This window comes from Poecilia reticulata, chromosome 18, assembly GCF_904066995.2.
Source record: "Poecilia reticulata chromosome 18, P_reticulata-male-v2, whole genome shotgun sequence".
NCBI classification, from domain to species: Eukaryota; Metazoa; Chordata; class Actinopteri; order Cyprinodontiformes; family Poeciliidae; genus Poecilia; species Poecilia reticulata.
The window spans coordinates 3,397,440-3,417,416 of NC_088847.1; the positions used below are offsets into that span (position 1 = coordinate 3,397,440).

A 19,977-nucleotide genomic window follows, 5' to 3' on the forward strand; every position below is an offset into this window, starting at 1 on the left:
TACTGCTACCATCAACTTTACGTTCTCTTTCTGTAGATGTTAGATTTGTGGTCTTTCATGATTTGACCCTGAATCACTCATTTACATAACCATTGGCTGAGCTTTTATTCCGACTAACTGATCTCTTTCAGTCTACAAACCTGAAAAGTGACTCAGAGTTTATCTATTCAGCTGTCTTTTTCTCCTTAATTCTTATTTTTAGAGGCCCTAATTAGCAAATGAAAAAAAGTCTGGGGATTTTAACTTTAATCTTAGAATTCTGACTTTTATTCTTAAAATTCTGAGAAAAAAAAAATCAGAATTCAGATTTTAAAGTGAAACACCTGAGTAGAAAGGTCTGAAATCTGATATTAAATTCAGAAGTGTTTTGTTTTTGTGGCTCTAATCCACTTCCATAGATGGATTAGAGCCACCATAGGAACAAAAGCTATTGTGACTATTTTTTTTACTCTAAATTTTCATTCGTCGTTTTCTATTTTAGATTCTGATATTGTACTTATTTATTAAATTTTTAAAACAGGTAAATCTAAAAAAAATAAAAAATCAGGCTTGTTTCATCATTTTTTTTCATAATTACTGTTTGACCACAGGTTTCTATTCTGCAGAACATGAAAATAAACAGATATCCAACATCACGTCAATTCAAATCAATATACAGTGTAAACAACACAGACATACCGACTGACAAAATAGTAAAAGCAGGATTACACGGTGGTTGTAGTAGAAGATAGGACTTTCATCTCATGATTCTGACTTTAATTTAATTCCGATCAAAGTCAAAATTACCTTGTTACTCTAAAAAAATAAAAATCAGCATTTTGAGAAAAAAGTCAGAGGGTGACTTTTGATGTGCTCTTCCGTAGCACATCATATTATAGCTATAACATGTATTCCTGTCTATGTTTATGGCTACCATATACATTAATAAGTAGTAATTTCTACGATAACTACAATCAAAAGTCTTAACTAAAGATTTCTGTGATATGAACACTCGCTCCGGATATGGAATGACGTCGTGGAACCCGTGTTTACGCGCTGTGACCATGTGGGCTAGTTAACCAATAGAATGACCTGCTGTAGGCGCGCGCAACTTGATTCAGGAAGCAGTCGTTGAGTTGTGGCGTCGCTATTTTTCTTTTATTTTTCGTGGGAGAAACAAAGTAAGAAGGTCGAACCAAATCTTTTGACATTATTAAGCTGCAAAAGGAGAAACATTGAACAGAAAAAAAATGTTCGTTGGGATCGAGACAACGAACATATTAGTGCTGGGGTCGGGAGACAATTTGCATCAACAGGGTAAGAAAGGCTTTAGGCTGGCTTGAGTAGGACTCATTTGAAAAGTATGCTTAACGAGTCAACATTTTGTTTTTAAGTATTGCAATTTACCTACGTGCTACAAACATTAAAAGTTAAATAACACGGGGAAATTTGCCACTTCGCATTTTTTTCCCACTAAAATGTTATGACGTCGAGTAATTGAGGCTTTCCCCTTCAATCTTTCTACGCAGTTCTCGCCTCCTTCCCGCTGTGTGACGTGACAGAGGAAGATTTGACCCAGAATCCTCAGTTCTGTAAACTCTTGGCCACTCTGACTCAACATGTGGACAGAAGTGGACTCACTGTCCCACTTAAAGCAGACCTGGACAGGGTAAGGTCACGTTCCTGATGTAACCGGATCTTTAAATCCGCCGTATAAAAAAGCACAACACCCTTTTCCCTCACTTTGAGATCAAATTAGACAACAAATTGTTTCCGTTTGCTTGATGCCAGATTGATTTGATTCTTTGTTTAAAATAAATAAATAACTATATATAATATAATTACTTTGCCTTTAAGCAATTTGGGAAATCCCAGATGATGTTGTAATTACTTTGTAAACCTTGAATTCACAGCATTTGATTACACCACCATATGACGTATCAATTGTCAAGTATGGGGGAACATGCTTCACACAACAGTGTGAGAAAATATTGAAGCAATATTTTTTTTTAAACTTTCAGATGTCAGAATATAAAACTTTAGGCACAAAGGAGAAATCCAAATAGACAAATAAGAGCTATTTGTACCATAGGGAGATTATCTGTCTTATATTATACTCTCATGACACAGTGACAGTTTTAACAAATATGTAAAAAACATATTGTTCATAAAAGTTACATACTGCAGCTTTAACACAGTTTACTTATTTATCACAATTTATATTATTAATGCAACTTTTGCTTATATTAAATAATGTTGCATGTTTTCATAATAATGTGTGGCTTCAGAATTTATGGTCCCATCTCTCTAAAAGACCGTCTGAGCGGTCACCAAAATTTTGCAAAGTGTGTTTTTAATTGAACAGTCTGTTATGATTTTACCTTTCTGGTTTTCCAGACTTTCAACTGTGTGTGTATGTATGTATGTGAGTGATGGTTCTGTGCCGTCAATTTCAGCATTGCTCATTAACAAAAACAGAATTGCAGAGTCTTGTTGAGCTCTAAAGTCTTAGTAAAATAAAGTTTAAAGTAAATTATGTATGTATGCATGCATGCCTGGATGCCTGGTGGTCGGATGGATGGATGGATGGATGGATGGATGGATGGATGGATTTCCAACCAGCTAATATGGAGCATTTACCAATGTTTTTGAGGGAAAAACTACAAAATAAGTCAAACATGTGCACCTAATTCTTATTAGTAAGTTCTATTATGCATGATTATTCTACCTTGGAAAATAAAAAAATACAGCCATATCCCTGATGAGTGAATGTAAAATAGCTAATAATTCTACCTTGATTTTTATAAGCTGAGTAGGTTGTGACACACTGACCTCTACTATCACACAGGAAGAAGTGCAGAAACATTGTGTGTGTTGTGTCTGTGTGTAGGCTGAGCAGAAGTTGCAGAGCCAGAAGCGCCAGTGGCTCCGCTTTGAGAGCCTCCACAGAGGGCTGCAGGAGATGATCCAGGAGTTCTACGTCCGGAAGCACAACTCCACCGTTCCCCCTGACCAGAACATGGTAGATCCCACTAACTTGTCTGGAGTAAATTTGGATTTTAAAACTTTACCATCATTGTTTCCACGTAGTACAAACAAATCCTGAAATAAATGAATGGAGTTATTGGGTTATACTTGAATATGTTGCTAAGGAGTCTTTGCTACAGTTCTATGAAACAATGGAGAGGTGTCTGCGTGTGACTCGGTGTGCCAAGCAGCTGGATCCCAGCAGCATCACAAGTCAGGACCAGCCATCCGTTTTGGGCCTAACGCCCCAACAAGTGCTCCAGCTCCTGCCTTCAGAAAAGGTACATTCCTGGAAAAAGCAGATTTTCCAACAGTCTAACTTTAGATTGTTTCCCTGACTCTACTCTATCCTCCACAGAATGTCCAACGAATGAAACAGGCTCTTCCCAGACAGCTGGAGAGACGTCTGAAAGAGAAGTGTCTGAGCCTCGTCTCTTATTATCAACCTGAATGGGGTAGTTGTCCATCCATTGACCATATAACAGCACAGTTTGACATTTCGAAAAATAAACTTGCTCAATGGAAACACGACAATTTTGATTTTGATTTTACACTTTTTACACACGAGAGTCGCATCATCAACAACCGGATGTTGCCACTGGCACAAACCAGGTGACAGGAAGTAGTTGGAGGACAATGATGCAGCATGTTTATTGCATGAACAAACTTATCCACGTGTGATTTTAATTGCTTTTCTTACTTAACGGAAATACCTTAATTACAAAATTGTGTTTTTCGACATTACCAGAACATTGACCAAGTTATCATTATATTTGTTGTAGAGACGCAGCTAATGCTACATTCACTTTTAGTATCTTTAGCAGGCTTTGTTGTCCTGCACTCACTCCCATGTCATCTGTACCGTCTTCTAGAGAATGAGAGTGAGGGTCTGAAGACCAACAAGCTGTCTCATCTGTCCACCCTGCTGGACAAAGACAAGAAAAGAACAGAGCTGCTGAAGGAGACGTGTCGAGAAAACACTGTCCTGTTGCAAAGACAAACCCAGCTCTACCTCTCTGTAAGAAAATGTAGTTCACTCTATGCTTTTAATGTTTTTTTAAAGCATTCTTTATTAATAGTTTCCAATCCACAGTTATTGAGCAGGTCCAACTCCAAGCTGTATGCTTATTGGTTTTAATTATATTAAGTGGTGTGTGTTTGTGTAAAGAGAGAGGAGCAAAATGGGCCAAAAGAAGATTTGCTTGCTCTGAAAAGGGCGTGGCATATCTTAGCATCATTTTAGAACCCGGAAATGTTTTTGGTGCAAGTAGCCAAGGTGGATGCAAAGAACATCCTGAGAAAAAAAATTAACAACAAAGTATTTGAGAAGAATCAAACGTCTGCCTGGAACCCATTCAGATATGGGAACTGGTCAAGTTTGTATGTCGCATTTCAGCAACAAGGCAGATCAAAGTGATTCACATGATAAAAATGCAACACAATAAACAAACAGGAAAAACATTACATTGCAGTGGCAGAATAAAGAAAAGTGGTTGAAAACTTGCAATCCAGACTAGAATTAATGATGTTCCGGTTATTAGTGATCAAATTAAACAAAACAAATGGTGTTTTAGGTTTTGATTTCAAACACATCTGGAGAGGTTTCTGCAGTAATTAATGTGACTAAACATAAATGCATAGATGAGTTTCTCTAGATCTTGCTGAGATAAAAGTCCTGTAATCCTAGGAATGTTCTAGAGGTGGTAGAAGGCCGGCTTTGCAAATGTCTTTATGTGTCCCTGAATGTTCAGGTCAGAGTTCATTACTACACCAAGATTCCAGGCCTGATCTATAGTTTCTAGCTGTAAGAACTGAAGCCGTGTGCCGATTCCTAATCCTTGATCTTGATCGTTCTTCAGGTCCAAAAAATAATGTCAGTCATGTTTCTAAGACTCTTGAAGGAGCAACAGTGGCACAGGGAAAAAGTCTGCATATTTTGGAAAGCCATATTGTTTTTTAAGCAGGACAATGCTCCACTGTGTGGTTTGACAAAAAAATAGCACTGCTTAACCCAACTGAGAACTTGTCAAACTTTCTTCATGGGAGATTTCCAGTGAAGGAAAGCAGTACAGACGCCTCTCTGACCAGTGCCTGCAGGCTGTGAGCGCTGCCATCATCAGCAGATTAAATTGTGAAGAAAAGTCCTGTGACCGTAACAGAAAAGAAGAGTTGCTACTTTGGTCGCAACTTTATTCATTTCTTTATATAATTTTGAAGTGTCAGAAGTGCGTTTTTTATTTTAACAGATCAAAAATAAATGCTATAATAATGCCAGTAATTCTGTGCATACATGCTCTCCTAAGGAAGACACAACGTCAATTTTTTCAGATTTTTATTCATATTTTGGATTAACAAAGAGGACTTTGGTAAAGACAATTATGATAATGTGAATATAATAAAATGGCTCCACATTTCAGATTTTTACTTAAATTCTACATGGAAATAAAAGGAATAATTGACCACATTTTTCTTCTGGAAAGATAGATCTAGAATTGTCTATAGAGCTTCCTTAGCAATGAACAGTTCAGTGTTTCATGAAGCTTTCGTCACCCTGCCTGTAGTGAAGAAGACCTGGGTGAAAATGTTATAACAATATGAGATATTTCTCTGATCTCACTAACATATTTGCAAAGACCTTCATCATGCCATTAGGTTGAGCTGAATTCCAATCTTTGATGCCACAGAATGACTCCGTTTATAAACCTGAATCTCTATGGTAAAGATCTCAAGAAGCTGTTGAAATGATTCGTAGTGAATCCATGGGGGTTGATGGTCTAATGAACATGTAAGACATACTGGGTTATCATAGTTTTGGCTCTTTTTTATAATTAGAAACCACAGGATTTTTGTGAACATTTTGCTATGATTAAGGTTGAAAATAAGCTGGAAAATCTACATTCTTTGGCCAGTTTATTCCATTGTTCCATTGTCCCACTGTAAATATTTCCCCATTATTATTATTACAATTTTTTTTTTTTTTTACAATTCTATTTTGTGTGTCCTTCACAAACCAGGAGTTGATTAAATGCGTCCAGCTGCTCCAGACGCTCATCTTGGATCACAGACTGAAGATCCAGACAGACCTGGACAGGAAGAAATTGGATTACTTTGAAGGCAAATGTGAACTGGTCTTGCAGAAGATAAAGTGAGGCTGCTTCAGTTTGAGTTTTTCATTCACATGTTCAAGACTTGTTTGGGTGGGACACTTAGCCGTGTCTCATATTCCTAAACATGTTTGTTTTTCCTTTGAAGAACTGAGATGGTGGAAATTCAGCTGGACACTTACTCTCTTGACACAATTTCTGCTCACCGAAAAATAAGGCGAGAGGATTTTTGTCTCATCTCTACTTATCAAACACTTGTTTTTCCACTAGTTTTTGATAGAACCCGCATTTTTATCGAGTCTTATTTCCAAGCGTAACGCTTTGTGCTGTCTCACTGTTGCAGGGAGAACCTGGAGAGCGAGCTGACGGCTTGTAAAGCAGAGAAGCAGGCTTTGGAGATGAAGCTGTCATCGTTTGAGATCTTGGGGAAAGCGTTTGAGGCGCTGGCCGACGAGTACTGCAGATTACGGCAGGAGATAGACATGAAAAACTGGGCTCTGAAAGAACTGACCAAGTACAATGAAAAATAGCTCCCGTCTGATATAGAATTTACTGTTTGGATTCCCTTCTTTTTGAATTAAACAGTTCTGCAGAAAGATAATGCGGAACTAGTGATAAAAAATGGTGTGGACATTTGGTTCATAAAATTTTTATTGCGGAGTTCTTCCAATAACACATCTTAGTTTAAATACTCAAATAAGATGAGTATCTATAGTCCATAACTACTTCAATCCTACTTTATACCAACTAAAGTTCAAAGTCCTCTTCTGTAATTACATACTGTTTTCCTTGGAAGAGTATAACGTGTTGTGTGTGTGGTTCATATTGATGTATAATTAAATTGTTGTATATAGAATATTGTGATGTGTGTGTGATTTGATCATGCTGAAGGCTTCATAGGTTTGTTGGAGAACATTAAAGAACAAACTACTTCATGAGGACCGAGGAACACCGGCAAAAAGATCAAGAAATAAGTTCTGGCTTAGGTACTTCAAAGTACTTTAATCCCTTGTCAGTGAGAAATAGAACATCTGGCCTGTAATTCTGTTCCATCACTGTCCCAATCAGAATTTCATAGAAAAAAACAAAAAATCCTTAGGGCTAGCTCAAAATTTCCTTAACATTGGGAGATGGGTAATCGACCAATACTCGCCTGAGAAACGGATCTTATTCACAGATCTTGTCTACCTCCGCATATGTCTGAAAACCAGCTGCTGTCCACTTCTGCTCTGCTGTGATGGAGGTCTGACTGACAGACCCCCCGCCCCCAGTAGGTCATCTCTGCATGTGTGTGGCTAATAATCACCCCATTTTTGCCAACTTAATAACCAAGTCGCTGTATTTTCTGACTCTTCAGTCAATGACAATTGTATCATCCAAACTTTAAATCGGCAGATAAGGCTTTTAAAAAATTGGCTAGAAAACCGCAGTCGGTGCACACCTAATAAACAAAATACTACCATTGGAGCATTAACAATAATAATATAAAGACCATATGTGGTATAAGCTGTGTTGTATGCGTATTGGATTTAATTATATTGCATTGTGTTGACTTTTTCTTTTAGATTTCTCTAATAACTTTGATACAGTGGATCACTTCATCGTCTAAGAACAGTTGGATGGTTTGCAAACTACTTTAGCTGGAACCCAGGCTATGCAGATGGTTCAGTTTATCCACAAGGGGGCCCACAAGGTTCTGTACTAGGCCCTTTATTTATGTTTTGATTAAATTATTTTGGAAACGATATTTCAAATGCAGCCGTTCATTTTTATGCAGATGACACAGTCATATATTGCTTTGCACCTATGGCCTATGTGTTTGCTACTGTATATGCAGAATGCATTTAATAGAAACTTCGTCAACTTCAGCTTGTCTTGAATTGACAAAACAAAGCTTATGTTTTTAGCAACCCAACATCAGCAAGGTCAAACCAGTCTGTCGTCACTAGTAATGCTAGTCAACTTGAGTAATGCTCAACAAGTTGAACTTCTAGAGCATTACTAGTTCAAATGCCTGGGGTTACTAATTGATGGCAAATGCTTTAAATTATTTAGCATACTGTGAATAAACTGAGATTTTTACTCGAGAATTTTATTTTTTTAAACAAATCCTGCTTTTATTTCAGGGTGAACCAGAAATTTGTGGAGTCATGTTTTCTTCCAGTTGTTGACTATTAGCTTTTTTCCCAACCTCATGGAAGTTTTCAAGCACAGCTGAAACTTAAAAAACTGCTCTGGATGTATGTTAGACGGTGATAGGTCCCATCATATTCTAGTTGCAGAAGTGCAATTGTATTATTTGAGTGTCTTTGTCTACATTTTATTGTATGTCTTTGTTTCAGTGTTTCAGCTGTTTTATGTATGACGCCATTTATGGCAAAATCTCTCTTGTAAAATATGTATTTTGATCTAAGTGAGGGAAACCTATTTAAATATAGGTTATTATTTAAAGAAACTTAAAAGAGAGGTTATTAAATAATGTAGCAAACACTGAACATCTGTAAATACTGTTCATTTGTTGCAATTTTCAGTATCGTCCACAAGATGGCAATGTGTAATAATTTTTCATATGATTACCTTGAATGCGATTGCGGGAAAAATTGGGTTTTAAATGTTTTAAAAAGAATTCATACGAGTAAAACTCCTGCTTGGCAACATTTTACACATAGTGTAAAAAGTTAAATATTTAGTTAACGCCCTCTTTGCTTTCCTCTCGCATTGACAATCTTCGGCAAGACCCCTCGACACTGGCAACCGGAAGTATGTAGTGAAACATCTCGAAATGTTAAACCCTCTCTGCTCTCATCACTACCGCCACCATCATCACCATCCCCATCATCATCAGCAGTAGCAGTAGCAGCAGCAGCCCCGCCTCAGGACGTGGACCGCTGGCTGGCTGGTTCCTCCCCGACTCAACCTCCCCCACATCTGGCGGGCTGTCAGCACACTGAACTGCCGCTCCGTTCGCCCCGGCGCGGCATGCCCACATCCGCGCCTTATCGGATGTGAAAGAAGCAAGAGAAGCGGACTTGAACCGGAGCGCCGCTATGTCTGAGGTTCGGAAATTCACAAAGAGGCTGAGCAAGCCGGGGACGGCCGCGGAAGTCAGGCAGAGCGTCTCGGAGGCAGTGAGGAGCACCGTGGACCTGGTGGTGAGCACTCCGCGCCCTCTAGCTAGACACGGGCAGAGACAGCAACTTCTCATTCCTTCCGCCCTTCATAGACTGGAAAATTAACTTGCCCAAATTTTCTTCCTCTACGCTTTTTTCCCGTCCTTTTGCTCTCTGTCTTTACTTTGTCTCCTTTCATTGATTCTGTCTCCAGACAGCATCCCGTGTGTATTGAGGGGTTATGACTAAAACCCCTGATTCACCTGCATGCTCTGCGGTCGATCTTGAATTTGCTGCAGCCGTAGAGTGCTGTGACTTTGTCCCGAATCACACGTGTCCCTCTCCCCTCCCCAGGCCACTCTAGTGGGGCTCCTTTTGTGTGCAGGCGGATGTGGAGCAGAGCCAGTTAAACAGCTGCAGCATGGCTCCTGAGTCCCAGACAAACTAGGCTGGTATCTGTAGAGCTGCTGCATTGTGGTTGCCATGTGGATGAGCTGCACCGGTGGTGCCTTGATTCTGCTGAGGCAGCATTTAACTGTTTCATGACAGTTAAATGCTGTCGTTGTTGTGACATTTGTGTGGCAGGACTTATGCACCAAGTGTTGTTTTTTGTATAAACTGAAGCCGTCTGTTAACACTTCCACTCCAATTTAGTCATTATGTGGCACAAACTGTCATCCGGACAGCTTTGACTTTCGGAGCTATGTGGTTCTTAAACTGTTGGCATTAATTATCTACAAGAATAACATGAAGCAAATTATCTGTAATGTAGAGTTATAAGTCCAAACAACCAATAAAATGACAAATTCACACCTTGACATTTTAAGATTCCCCTCGGAAACTGAATCGAGAAAAAAGATTCATATACCTGGTCAGGAACCTAAGATGGAAAAATAGCAAGATTTTTCCATCTTGCTATCTTGTCCACTTTTGAAGATGGAAAAATCAGTACCACAGATTCACATGTATCGGAGTTTACATCAATATTGGCTGATTTTAGTATTTTTTTTGTCAATGTATTGGCATTGGTCCGGTCTCGTAAGTAAAACTGGGAACACAATGTTTATATCCACACAGCAAATTTGGAAGTGTTCCATCAACTCCTACAGAGTTGAATTCAACACTTTGAAAGTGTCTATATTGGTCCACTCTGGATAGTGTAGAAATTACACTTTTGAAAGTGTTATTTGTGATGTGGTTGAATCAACACTCACAGTAGTTGAAATTAAACACACATCAGCGTTGACTTATCCAACACTAGTGTATTTTGTCAAAAGTTAACACTATGAACGTGTTAATCTGACACAGAACATTGTAAAGTATATATCGACATAGAAATCTGAGTTTTAAAATACTACTGGCAGGGTGTGCTGTGGTGGTGCAGGGGTTAAGCACAACCCACATATGGAGGCTCTAGTTTTCAATGCGGCTGTCGTGGGTTTGCTTCCCGGTCTTCCCCTTCTCTCATTACGCACTTTTTTTTTTGTCAATTTACTACCAAATAAAAGCCACTAGAGCAATTAAAACCTTTTTTTCCCCAGAAACTACTAGCCATCAATAATCCCCAACTTAATTTTAAAAGACATTAGATGCCACTTGAATCTACAAAAACATCAGCACCAGTTGCAGTATGTAATCTACGTTTATTTCAAAACAACATCAAACAGCACTGACAGCAATATACAACAATGGTCATACATTCATGGTACTTTGCACTGAAGGTGAAGTGTGCTTTGAAAGTTCATTGAAAGCGGCCATGGATGGTCTTGTGATCACTGATGGTGAAGTATCTTTGGTGCTGCTCTTGTTTTCACCAACATGCAGGAGGAAGGGCTGTCCTGGTTCTGGTTCCACACCAATGAGGAAGGCTTCAACACTGGCTCCCATCTTTGGCAAAATGCTAAGAAGACAAATAATAAAAATGATTAACAATATAGAGCACAGCTACATTCAAATAGCAAACAAAGCCAATAAGAAAGTGCTTCTAGACCTAGGATCATTAGAGTAACACATACCTGCACATATCTGACAACATGGTCAACACAAACTCTTTAGGGAAACTAACACTCATGTTGTTGACTTAAACTAAACAAGTGTTGAATTAACACTGTATTTTAACATACAACACTTACACTGGAAATCTAACACTTTTGAATTTGCTGTGCATCTTGTTGGTGATGGCCTTTCGTTTGGAAGAAGGTAAGATGAGCCATGTGGTATTTGTTTGTTTGTCCATGTGACTGTGATCTTGATGCAGCAAAGGATTGTCTGGTGATTAAGTGAAGTAGAGAAGCAATGTCAGCTGTGTGGTCGTTTTTTCCCCCTCTGTGGTGTTGAAATAGTAGCGATAGGTAAATACTGGTTAGCAGAAATATCAATGTCGAATAACGATATTGGCCCACATTTTCAAATCAATGCATCTGAAATCGGAAAAGCTGTAATCAGATAGAAATTGAGGAAGTGCCAACCAGAGACTATGTTTTAAACGCATAACAGCCAAGTGTGTGAGATGGTTTAGTGAGAAAAGGCGGTTTCTCCCTCCTGAACGCCTGACCTCAGAGAACCTTCCTGTCGTTCTTCCCAACTTGCAACTTGGAAACGTCCAGGGCATTTGTATGTCTGTTTCTTATGTGACAGCCCATAAGAAACAGAAGTTTTTCTATATGATATAGAGTATGAAAGAGTGTTTTTTTTTTTTTTTTTACTTTACCGTATGCTCTAGATCATCATCATTCTGTTGCCAGATTCAGTGGTGACCCGTTTTTTGTTTACTGATAGAATCCACCAGATTATTACTTACAATCTCTGGTATCTGCAATAATTTATGATGTCATGCACAGTCATAAGGTTCACAGGGCCCACAAACCAAACCTAACCCATTGTTCCTTTGTTTTTGAGAAGAGTTTTTAGTTGAAAAGCCAAATCTAACATAGTACAACAGGCTTTTTCTTGTAATCACTTCCAATTACATGCATAGATAGATAGCATGTAATGGCTATGGTGACCCAGAGGTCTAGAGTTATTGATTTCAAAGGTAAAGAAAAAAGATCCTTAGCAATTTTATTCAATAAATGTAGTTAAATTAAAGGTTGGATCTTTTACATGACTACATTCAACAGAACCTTTAGGGGTACCAGCATTCTGCGCTCTGTGTTTGCAAGCCTGTAGTCTTATGATGATCATCTCCTGCAGTGTGATGCAGGAAGAACTCCCCAGTGGAATAATCTTGTGATTAGGTTGAGTTTCCTTAAACAGAGCTGGTGAAGGGAAGGATGTTTTTTTGCGCTCCGCACCACGTGGGTTGGTGTGTGTACTTTCTGCTATCGGAGGAGGAGCAGGGACTGGCCAAAGAATTTAAGGAGGAGAACAAACGGTGTTTTGTGGAGGGTGGATGGTCTGGGTTCCTCTCTCACATGGGGATTCCCTCAGGCATGCTGTGGCCATCCTTTCACTGTGTGACTGTCATTGTTTTTTCAGTCATTCCTGTCGAGGAAGCTTTAGTTATGACTGAGTGCGCTGATTCTTAAAGATAATCTCCCATCAGGTTTATGTTTTTCTTGGGCAGACTCAAACCTGTTTCTGGAAGTTTGACGGAAATAAATCGTGGAGAATGTTGTTCTGGCCTTCTGTTCTTGTGCTTGAAACAGATATTCTTTTTGAAGGATCCTTCCTTTGGACATTTCATTTTTTTATTGACTTTCTCTTCCTTCCTTGTATCAATTTCTTGAGTTATCAAGTTGTGGCACATTTTGAAGACCAATTAATTCTTCACAACTTTATTTGACTGAAAGTTTAGAAAACAGCCCAATGAATTAGTGCTGTAGAATTTAGTAGGGAAATTTGATTTTGCTGATCTTAAGTGCGCTAAACATTTCCAAAGTTAGCAAAAGCGCTAATTGAAAAGTTCGCTTTGCTATTGGCAGACTAGTGGAAGTGTGGCCACCACAGCCGGCTTCATTCTCCTTTCTTTTCACAGCCGTTGTAGTTTGTGGGTCTAATGTAACAAAATGTGAAAAATGTGTGTTAATAATGTTGCAAAGCACAGTAAATAAATAGGTGAGGTTGTAAAACTGAGTACATGTGTAAAGGGTAAAAAATAATCTTGTTTCAGACTTCATTTTGGTCTAATCAAGTATCTTTGATTTCACTAATTCAACTATACAAACTCAAGCAGGTACCACGGTGATGTTCACATCAGTCTCTCTGAACTTTAGCACATTGGTCACTGCCTTCTCAGTCAGGTGTGAGCCTGTAGGGCAAAGTGAGTTCAGCTGGCTAAATGCTTTATTGAGGACAGAGCATGAATGCATTTGGAAAGTAAACTTCTTACATGCATTCAACTAAGATGTCCTTCTTGCAAATTAATATGTTTAATGGAGATTGGGACAGTGAGAGTGACTCCATTACCTTATGAAACATGATCGTTTTGATGTTGTGTGATTTATTTAATGGAGTTATAAATCAGTTGGTTAACAAGTGTTCTTGAGGAGCAGGACTGACCGTCATTCCAGCCTACACAGAACGCCGTTAGAAACTTCAGGTTGGGTTTTCCTTCTATTGGTTTATATTAATCAGTTTAAACATCACTCACCTCTTCTTGGTTTGTCTCCTCAGGAGAATTAATTCCTGCATCAATGCTTGTGTATCTTTGTCTACCACACTTTGTTTTCCCACTCAACTTTGAGGCTTCATCTTCTTTTGGAGGGTGTCAGTGTCTGTCTGCTGGACAACTGATTGTCTGTTACATTAATTGCTTGGCATGTTATTAAGTAAATGTAACTTTTGGATGATATTCTCATTTATTGAGCTGCACCGGTCGATTCATTACCTGCTTAGAAGATAAATTGACCAAACAGGAAGCAGGGTCCAGCATATTGGGTATGGATTTATTACAGCAGGAGGTCTTGTGACTGAAACACTTTAACCTGTCAACACAAAAGTATCTACTGAAGTGATTTACTGCTGCATTGTACTAAGTAACTGCTACAGTGGAGACATTGATCATGTTTGTTCCACATGTCTTATCCTTTATGTTTTCAACTCAGAAACTACATTCCCCTTTATAGAAAAGGAAAACAAAAGACCAGGTGGGAAGAAACCGTTTGTCTGAAAAAGAACGGCCTCTGATTGGTTGATAAGTAACATTGTGAGCATAAGGCTAGCAGCAGAGCAGCAGACTTTTTCCACACAGTTAGTTAAGGATCCATCGCTCAGGCAGCACTCCACGTTGAGCTCTGGGTCGTGTTTGTCTTGACAGAGATCCACGACTCTGAATCATTTTGGACACCGTCAAGGAAAAGAAGACTCCATCTAATCCTGTGGAAGATCAGCATCACCAATAAATCTTTCAGGTGTTCTTTTCAGCAGACACTTACTAAGTCCGACTTAAGCTGGGCTCTTTGTTACCAGTAAATACCAGACAGCAACAAACAGGCGTCTTGATGGTTCAGTCAAACCTGATAACCCCCACCCTCCTCTGTTGTGTATTTGTGGTCATGTTATTTCATTAAACTGAAAGGTTTTTTGGGAAACAGTCCAAAATAATTCACTGTTAACATCTACACAGAGCTCTGCCACAGTGTCATCCAGTCCGTGTTACAGAATGATCCAACATAGTTTAATTTACATTCAATGTGTTTTACTCACTGCACTTACTTTCACTTTAAAACTTCCTCCTTTGCTACTCTACAGTTGTGGGAGTAGCTCTATTGTTTTAATGATGGTTTGTTCTTTTTGTACACTTTTGTTAATCATCTCCTTTTTTTGCTAAAGGTTTTGTGTGTTTGGGCAATAATTCCTAAATCCCAGAGGAGTTGAAAAGGAGGCTCCCTGGATGCAGAGCTGGACCAAAGAGCAGAGAGAGAAGAAGGAAATTCAGCCACTTCTTAAAGTGATCATAGAGGGAAAGGATCGTATCCCCTACTCCAACATCCCATCTGGCTTTCAAAACCTATCGTAGACAGGAGGATCAGCAGTGCTCAATCTAAGACATGTTACTGTGGAGTATGAAATCGGCTGCCTGGATATTGAGTTTTTAGCATGTCAATTCAGTCATATGACAATCATGACACTCTCTTACAGCAACAGCGGCTGTGTTTCCATAAACTTTTTTTCTTTCATTCGCTTTTTTTTTTAAAGTATCACGTTTGAAAAGGTTAATGAAAAATGATTTCTGAGGTGGTTTTTAAGTTTTCTAAACAAAGATAATGCGCTATAAGGGGAGATGGAAACACAATTACCGAATAAGTTCTGACATGGCGAATATCTACCAGTTTATTACAGCCATGCATTATGCCAAAGCTTGAGGTAATCAAGTAGCCTGGTTGATTCACTTCAAATCAGTAGATGAGAACATCTACTGGTTTATAGTTGACGCATTGAACTCGTGAAGAAAAGTAGGGGTGTAGTAGTGTTGGCTGTATCACCTTGGATACAGGTTGGCCGGATGGCAAGCTGCAAATTAATGGTTCAATTCCTTGCCCAAACCTTGAGGTCTTTTAGAGAAAATAGCCGCCCCACGGGTACATGCGTAAAATGCATAGCCTTGACCACAGCTCCTGCGCATTCTTCTCCACGTTTCCTGCCAACATTCCTGCCAACATCGTGAGGAACCCACTGCTAATGGAGACGCACCCAACCTGGCCATAACAGAACCAGACATTAACTGTCAAGAATGAGACTTGACAATGGAGAAGGGAAAAGATTTCTGGTTATCTGTTAGTAATTTGTTCTAAAATAGACTGTAACTATTGCAAAGGTCAAAGACCTAATTTTGCTCTTGAAATGAGCTGCACGTGTTGCTCAGCTCATTCAGACAGACTGGAGCACTTAGAGGGGTCAGCTGCAGGACAGCACAGCCGCTTTACGCTCAACGTGAAGAAATAGCTTCGGTCATGTTGGAGTCGTTAGTGCCTTGCAGATGGAGAACTTAATGGGACACAGACATCTGGAAACAGCCTTGCTAGCATCATCATCGCCAGAAGCGGGCTTGGCTTTGTGATCGGGTTTGAGTGTTCAGCTTCTAGACTTGATGGTTTAAGAGAAGGACGTGTGAGACACGCTGAGGGTTTGCAATGATTTCGATGGCTTTCACCGTTTGGTCACACCCAGTTTCTTTAGGCACGTTCCCTTTCTGTTTTGGTTTGTTTCAGTAACAACTGTGACTTCACCGCCTGACAACGACTCCTCAGCCTCTCTACACCTCTGTGAAAGCAGAAGTTGCCCTTGTCTGCCTTTCCTTCTCTCTTTGCTGCTTCCTTCCCCCCTCATGCCTCTTGGTGTTTTGTGCACCATAGTGGCTCAAACTTGTAGCGCTGCGGTTGTTGCACATGACAGGAAGTAGAGCTGCTGTCGGGCGCAGGAGAGTCACAGTCATGTGTAATGGCTTTAGCAGACTTGTAGGTGATTTCTATTTGATTTGCTTGCAGTTGAGAAAAGAAGCAGCTATGCTAGGTTAAATGTTCATGTGGGCATCGGAGCGCTTTGGGTTTTAGTGGAAAAATCTGGAGAAAACATGAACATGGAACCGTCGTAGCTTTTTACCCAAATTACAGGTTAGAAAGCAACAAATGGCCACGCATTCCATCCAATATGGCCTGTGCACAGATTCCAATGTAGGAAGGGGCTTTTAGAAATATCTGAACAAATTCTGTGTGGCCAAAGTCTTTAGATCTACAACTGTTTACTTCCACTGCAGGAAGAGATTAAGGTGTTTTTAAGTTAATACAGAGAGGAAATAAATACATTTTACATTTTACATTTAAATTATGAAAGATCCAGTTCACTTAATAACAAGACTAAAGTATAATAAATTGAAGCATGTACCAACAAGTAAATCTTGAAAATATATGGAACTGAAGATAAATCTGGTAAAAAAAAAAAAGGCCAGGGTGAATTTAAATAGTTTTCTAGAGAGTATCCCTGATCACAATATGTCTGAATAGCTTGTTGGCTTCAAGGTTACAAAGTTATATTAGTTTTCCAGCAAGTCTATGGTGACCTGGCATCTTTCTTTAGAATTTCTTTTTAAAAAGTGAGCCAAAAGGTTTCAGTGTTATGTCATCTCTCTACTAGTAGAACAGGAACTATCACCAATAACTACTCAGAACATCACTTCAAGAAAACCAAGCACAAACCTTTGAAACACAATTCTGACTTTTCAACTGTTGTTTTTTATTATATCTTTTAGCATTGAGCATTAACCTATTATAAGTGTGTCCTGACTGTTGCATTATTGGCTGATAAATGTAATGGTAAATATAAAATCTTTAACTCGGACAATACTACAAAACCCATGTCATCAACTTAAATCGATGCCACTCCTGTTAATAGTTCCAAGTTGCTGCATGTAAAAGGTAAAACGTTGTGGGACTGAGTATTGTGCCTTTTAGTGCATTTAGATTAGACATTTATATTTTGTTGACAAATTATTTACAATGACATGTTATTAAAACTAAAGAAGCGTACCCAAGATGTCGATAAGTGAGTAATAAGTAAATAAGCCCAGATTTCCGTAATTTTTTTAGATTGGAGATTGGCTGATACTCATCCACTGATCTTTTCTATCTCTGCAAAGGTTTGAAAATCAGCCACTGTCCCCCTATGCTTTACCATGAGAGAGATTTGACCAGCAACCCTCTGTGTTTTTGTGTTAAAAAGGTTAAAAGTTAAAAAAAATTCAAAGGTGCATGGGCAGGTATCATAGCATGTGAGGCCAAATTGCAAGTGGAGGATTGGCATGATTGGTTCACACCCCCTCTTGCAGTTCAATGTGTCAACTGTAAACCTAGCTTAATCCACTTAATGGTTTTTTTAAAAACCCTATTTAAAATAAACAAATGGCTCTTCAAGATTTCTCCCAGAAATCAAGTCTTAAAAAAAGTCTTAAAAAAAGCAAACATTTAAAAAACACTTTAAAAATAAGCAATGCTTTTAGCCTGGTGGGGGCACAAGTAAAGCCTGATGACCCTCCAGGCTGGTAATGCACTGGTTTTTACAGTATAAATTAAATCTTTGAAGTTTCCTTGAAAGCAAAATGAATATCCTGTTCCGTCTCGTTCTTGTCTTAGGTTTCACTACACCATTGCTGTATTTCAGACTGTTTTAAGTTGATTCAGATATTTTCCCATCAATCTGTACAAAGTTTTCCAAACAGAAACTTTACTTTTGACTTATGACACTGAGTTTTCACATAAGGGATTATCAACAGCTAGTGCTCTTTGTGGTGTGTCTTGGCTGGAGCCATTGAGTACCTTAATTAAAGTTTAGCACCCAATCTGTCAAAGGATACTAAACCATTTCCGCAGCAATAATGTACCAGAGCTGCTGCCATCATTCTTAATTGAGACGTACACCACACCCCAAACTGACAGAAAACCTTGATCAGCTAATTACCCAGTACAGATGCACATGCAGACATTTTCTCAGTGAATGGGGGCAGGGGTGGCTGACTCTGAAATGAAAGCTCTACCTCTCAGCTGTGAACTGCTTACGTAGAAATATGATGGAGCACAAAGTGGAAAACAGGCGCAGTATTCTTCCTCCAGAGCATGCTCCGAGCTTCTGTGGGTCCAGAAGCTCGGAGTGCTTCAGGAAACGGCAGCCGATCAGAATCAGATCCACCCAGTCTGATTCTTTAAGCTCAAGCAGAAACTACGTGGTGTTGCTGAGCGGAAGCTTACTGGCTCGGCTTTGCTGAGTAGCCTGGCCTACAGCGGCACTTTGTTTAAATTCAATTTCAAGCACAAATGTCGATTTAGGTTGCTTCTTGTTGGTCTGAAAACCTGCAGGCCTTTTTAAGACAGAGGGATCATTTCATATCATCCACTTCTCTATGAAACTCAAAACAGGAAGCGCAGATATTCTGTTGTAGCATGTCGCATGTGATGCTGTTATTTTTCTTATGCCTCAATCATCCTCACCCTTTTCTGTCTTCTTATCAGATTCCTCTCCCTTTATCGCCCTCTGTCTTTCCTTGGCTTGTTTCCTACAGAGCACTGGTAGCTCTAAGCTTTGCAGTATCACCTGATTTCCTGTGGTTCAGCTGTTGCGTTGGTGGCAAAAAGCCACATTAAAGCTGCAAATATCGGATTTACACTGAACAAAGGGAATTGTTTTGTTTGAAAGTGACGCGTCGCCTGTTTCATCTCCAATCCTCCCCCATTAAGGAGCAGCCGAAGATCATCGAGCCGCTGGACTACGAAGCAGTGGTGTTCCAGAGAAAGGCCCAGATCCACAGCGACCCCCACAGAGACCTGCTGCTCTGCCCTGCTGACGATGTCTCTGTGAGTTCTACATACATTTCATGTGATCGAGCGACACGGAGCAGAGGTTGTTATTAAGCAGAAGGAATATTATCTATGTTTTTTAAGATTTCTTTTTGTTTGTGTTGGGCAAAACTAACCAAAATGTTGGTATGGCTAACCCTGAAGCACTAATCTTGAACATTAATTGTGCCAACGCTAATGCGCTACACCAACACAGTATTTAGCGAAAGCTAATGCTAAAGTGCTAACTTCAATTCAAATTATATCTGCTGCTTGAAAGTCTACAACTCTCAAGCACCAGTTTAATTTTGACATTATAATTTACATGTTATATAATACCCTTAGATATTGTATTTATATTCATATCTTGTTCTCTGCTGTTTGTGTTTTATTTTGTTCCTAAGTTTCTTGGATAAAGTTATTGGGATAAAACGAGGGGAGGAAATGGAACTGTCACTGTCAGTGACTTTACCAACTTCAAAATAAGAGCAT

At 39.2% G+C, this 19,977-nt stretch overlaps 2 protein-coding genes across 4 annotated transcripts in view; both read left to right on the forward strand.

Annotated features, from left to right (window-relative positions):
- The first annotated feature begins 822 nt into the window (after positions 1-822).
- haus4 (HAUS augmin-like complex, subunit 4) lies at positions 823-6,966 on the forward strand. The gene is made up of 9 exons (XM_008435023.3): positions 823-1,296; positions 1,509-1,648; positions 2,870-3,001; positions 3,147-3,287; positions 3,365-3,461; positions 3,879-4,024; positions 6,021-6,151; positions 6,259-6,327; positions 6,454-6,966. Exons 1-9 carry the CDS (start codon positions 1,230-1,232, stop codon positions 6,638-6,640), a joined length of 1,110 nt encoding a protein of 369 aa, XP_008433245.1. The 5' UTR covers positions 823-1,229; the 3' UTR covers positions 6,641-6,966.
- Positions 6,967-8,845: 1,879 nt separating this feature from the next.
- The window catches only part of dock11 (dedicator of cytokinesis 11), an 82,209-nt gene continuing 71,077 nt past the window's right edge, over positions 8,846-19,977 (forward strand). Inside the window, exons 1-2 of one of the 3 annotated variants that reach the window (XM_008435028.3) lie at positions 8,846-9,262; positions 19,387-19,503. In XM_008435028.3, the coding sequence (XP_008433250.2) occupies positions 9,158-9,262; positions 19,387-19,503 (222 nt within the window). In that variant the 5' untranslated portion in view covers positions 8,846-9,157. The remainder of the gene's footprint in view (positions 9,263-19,386; positions 19,504-19,977) is intronic. The other 2 variants (XM_008435026.3, XM_008435027.3) reach the window with 2 other exon arrangements.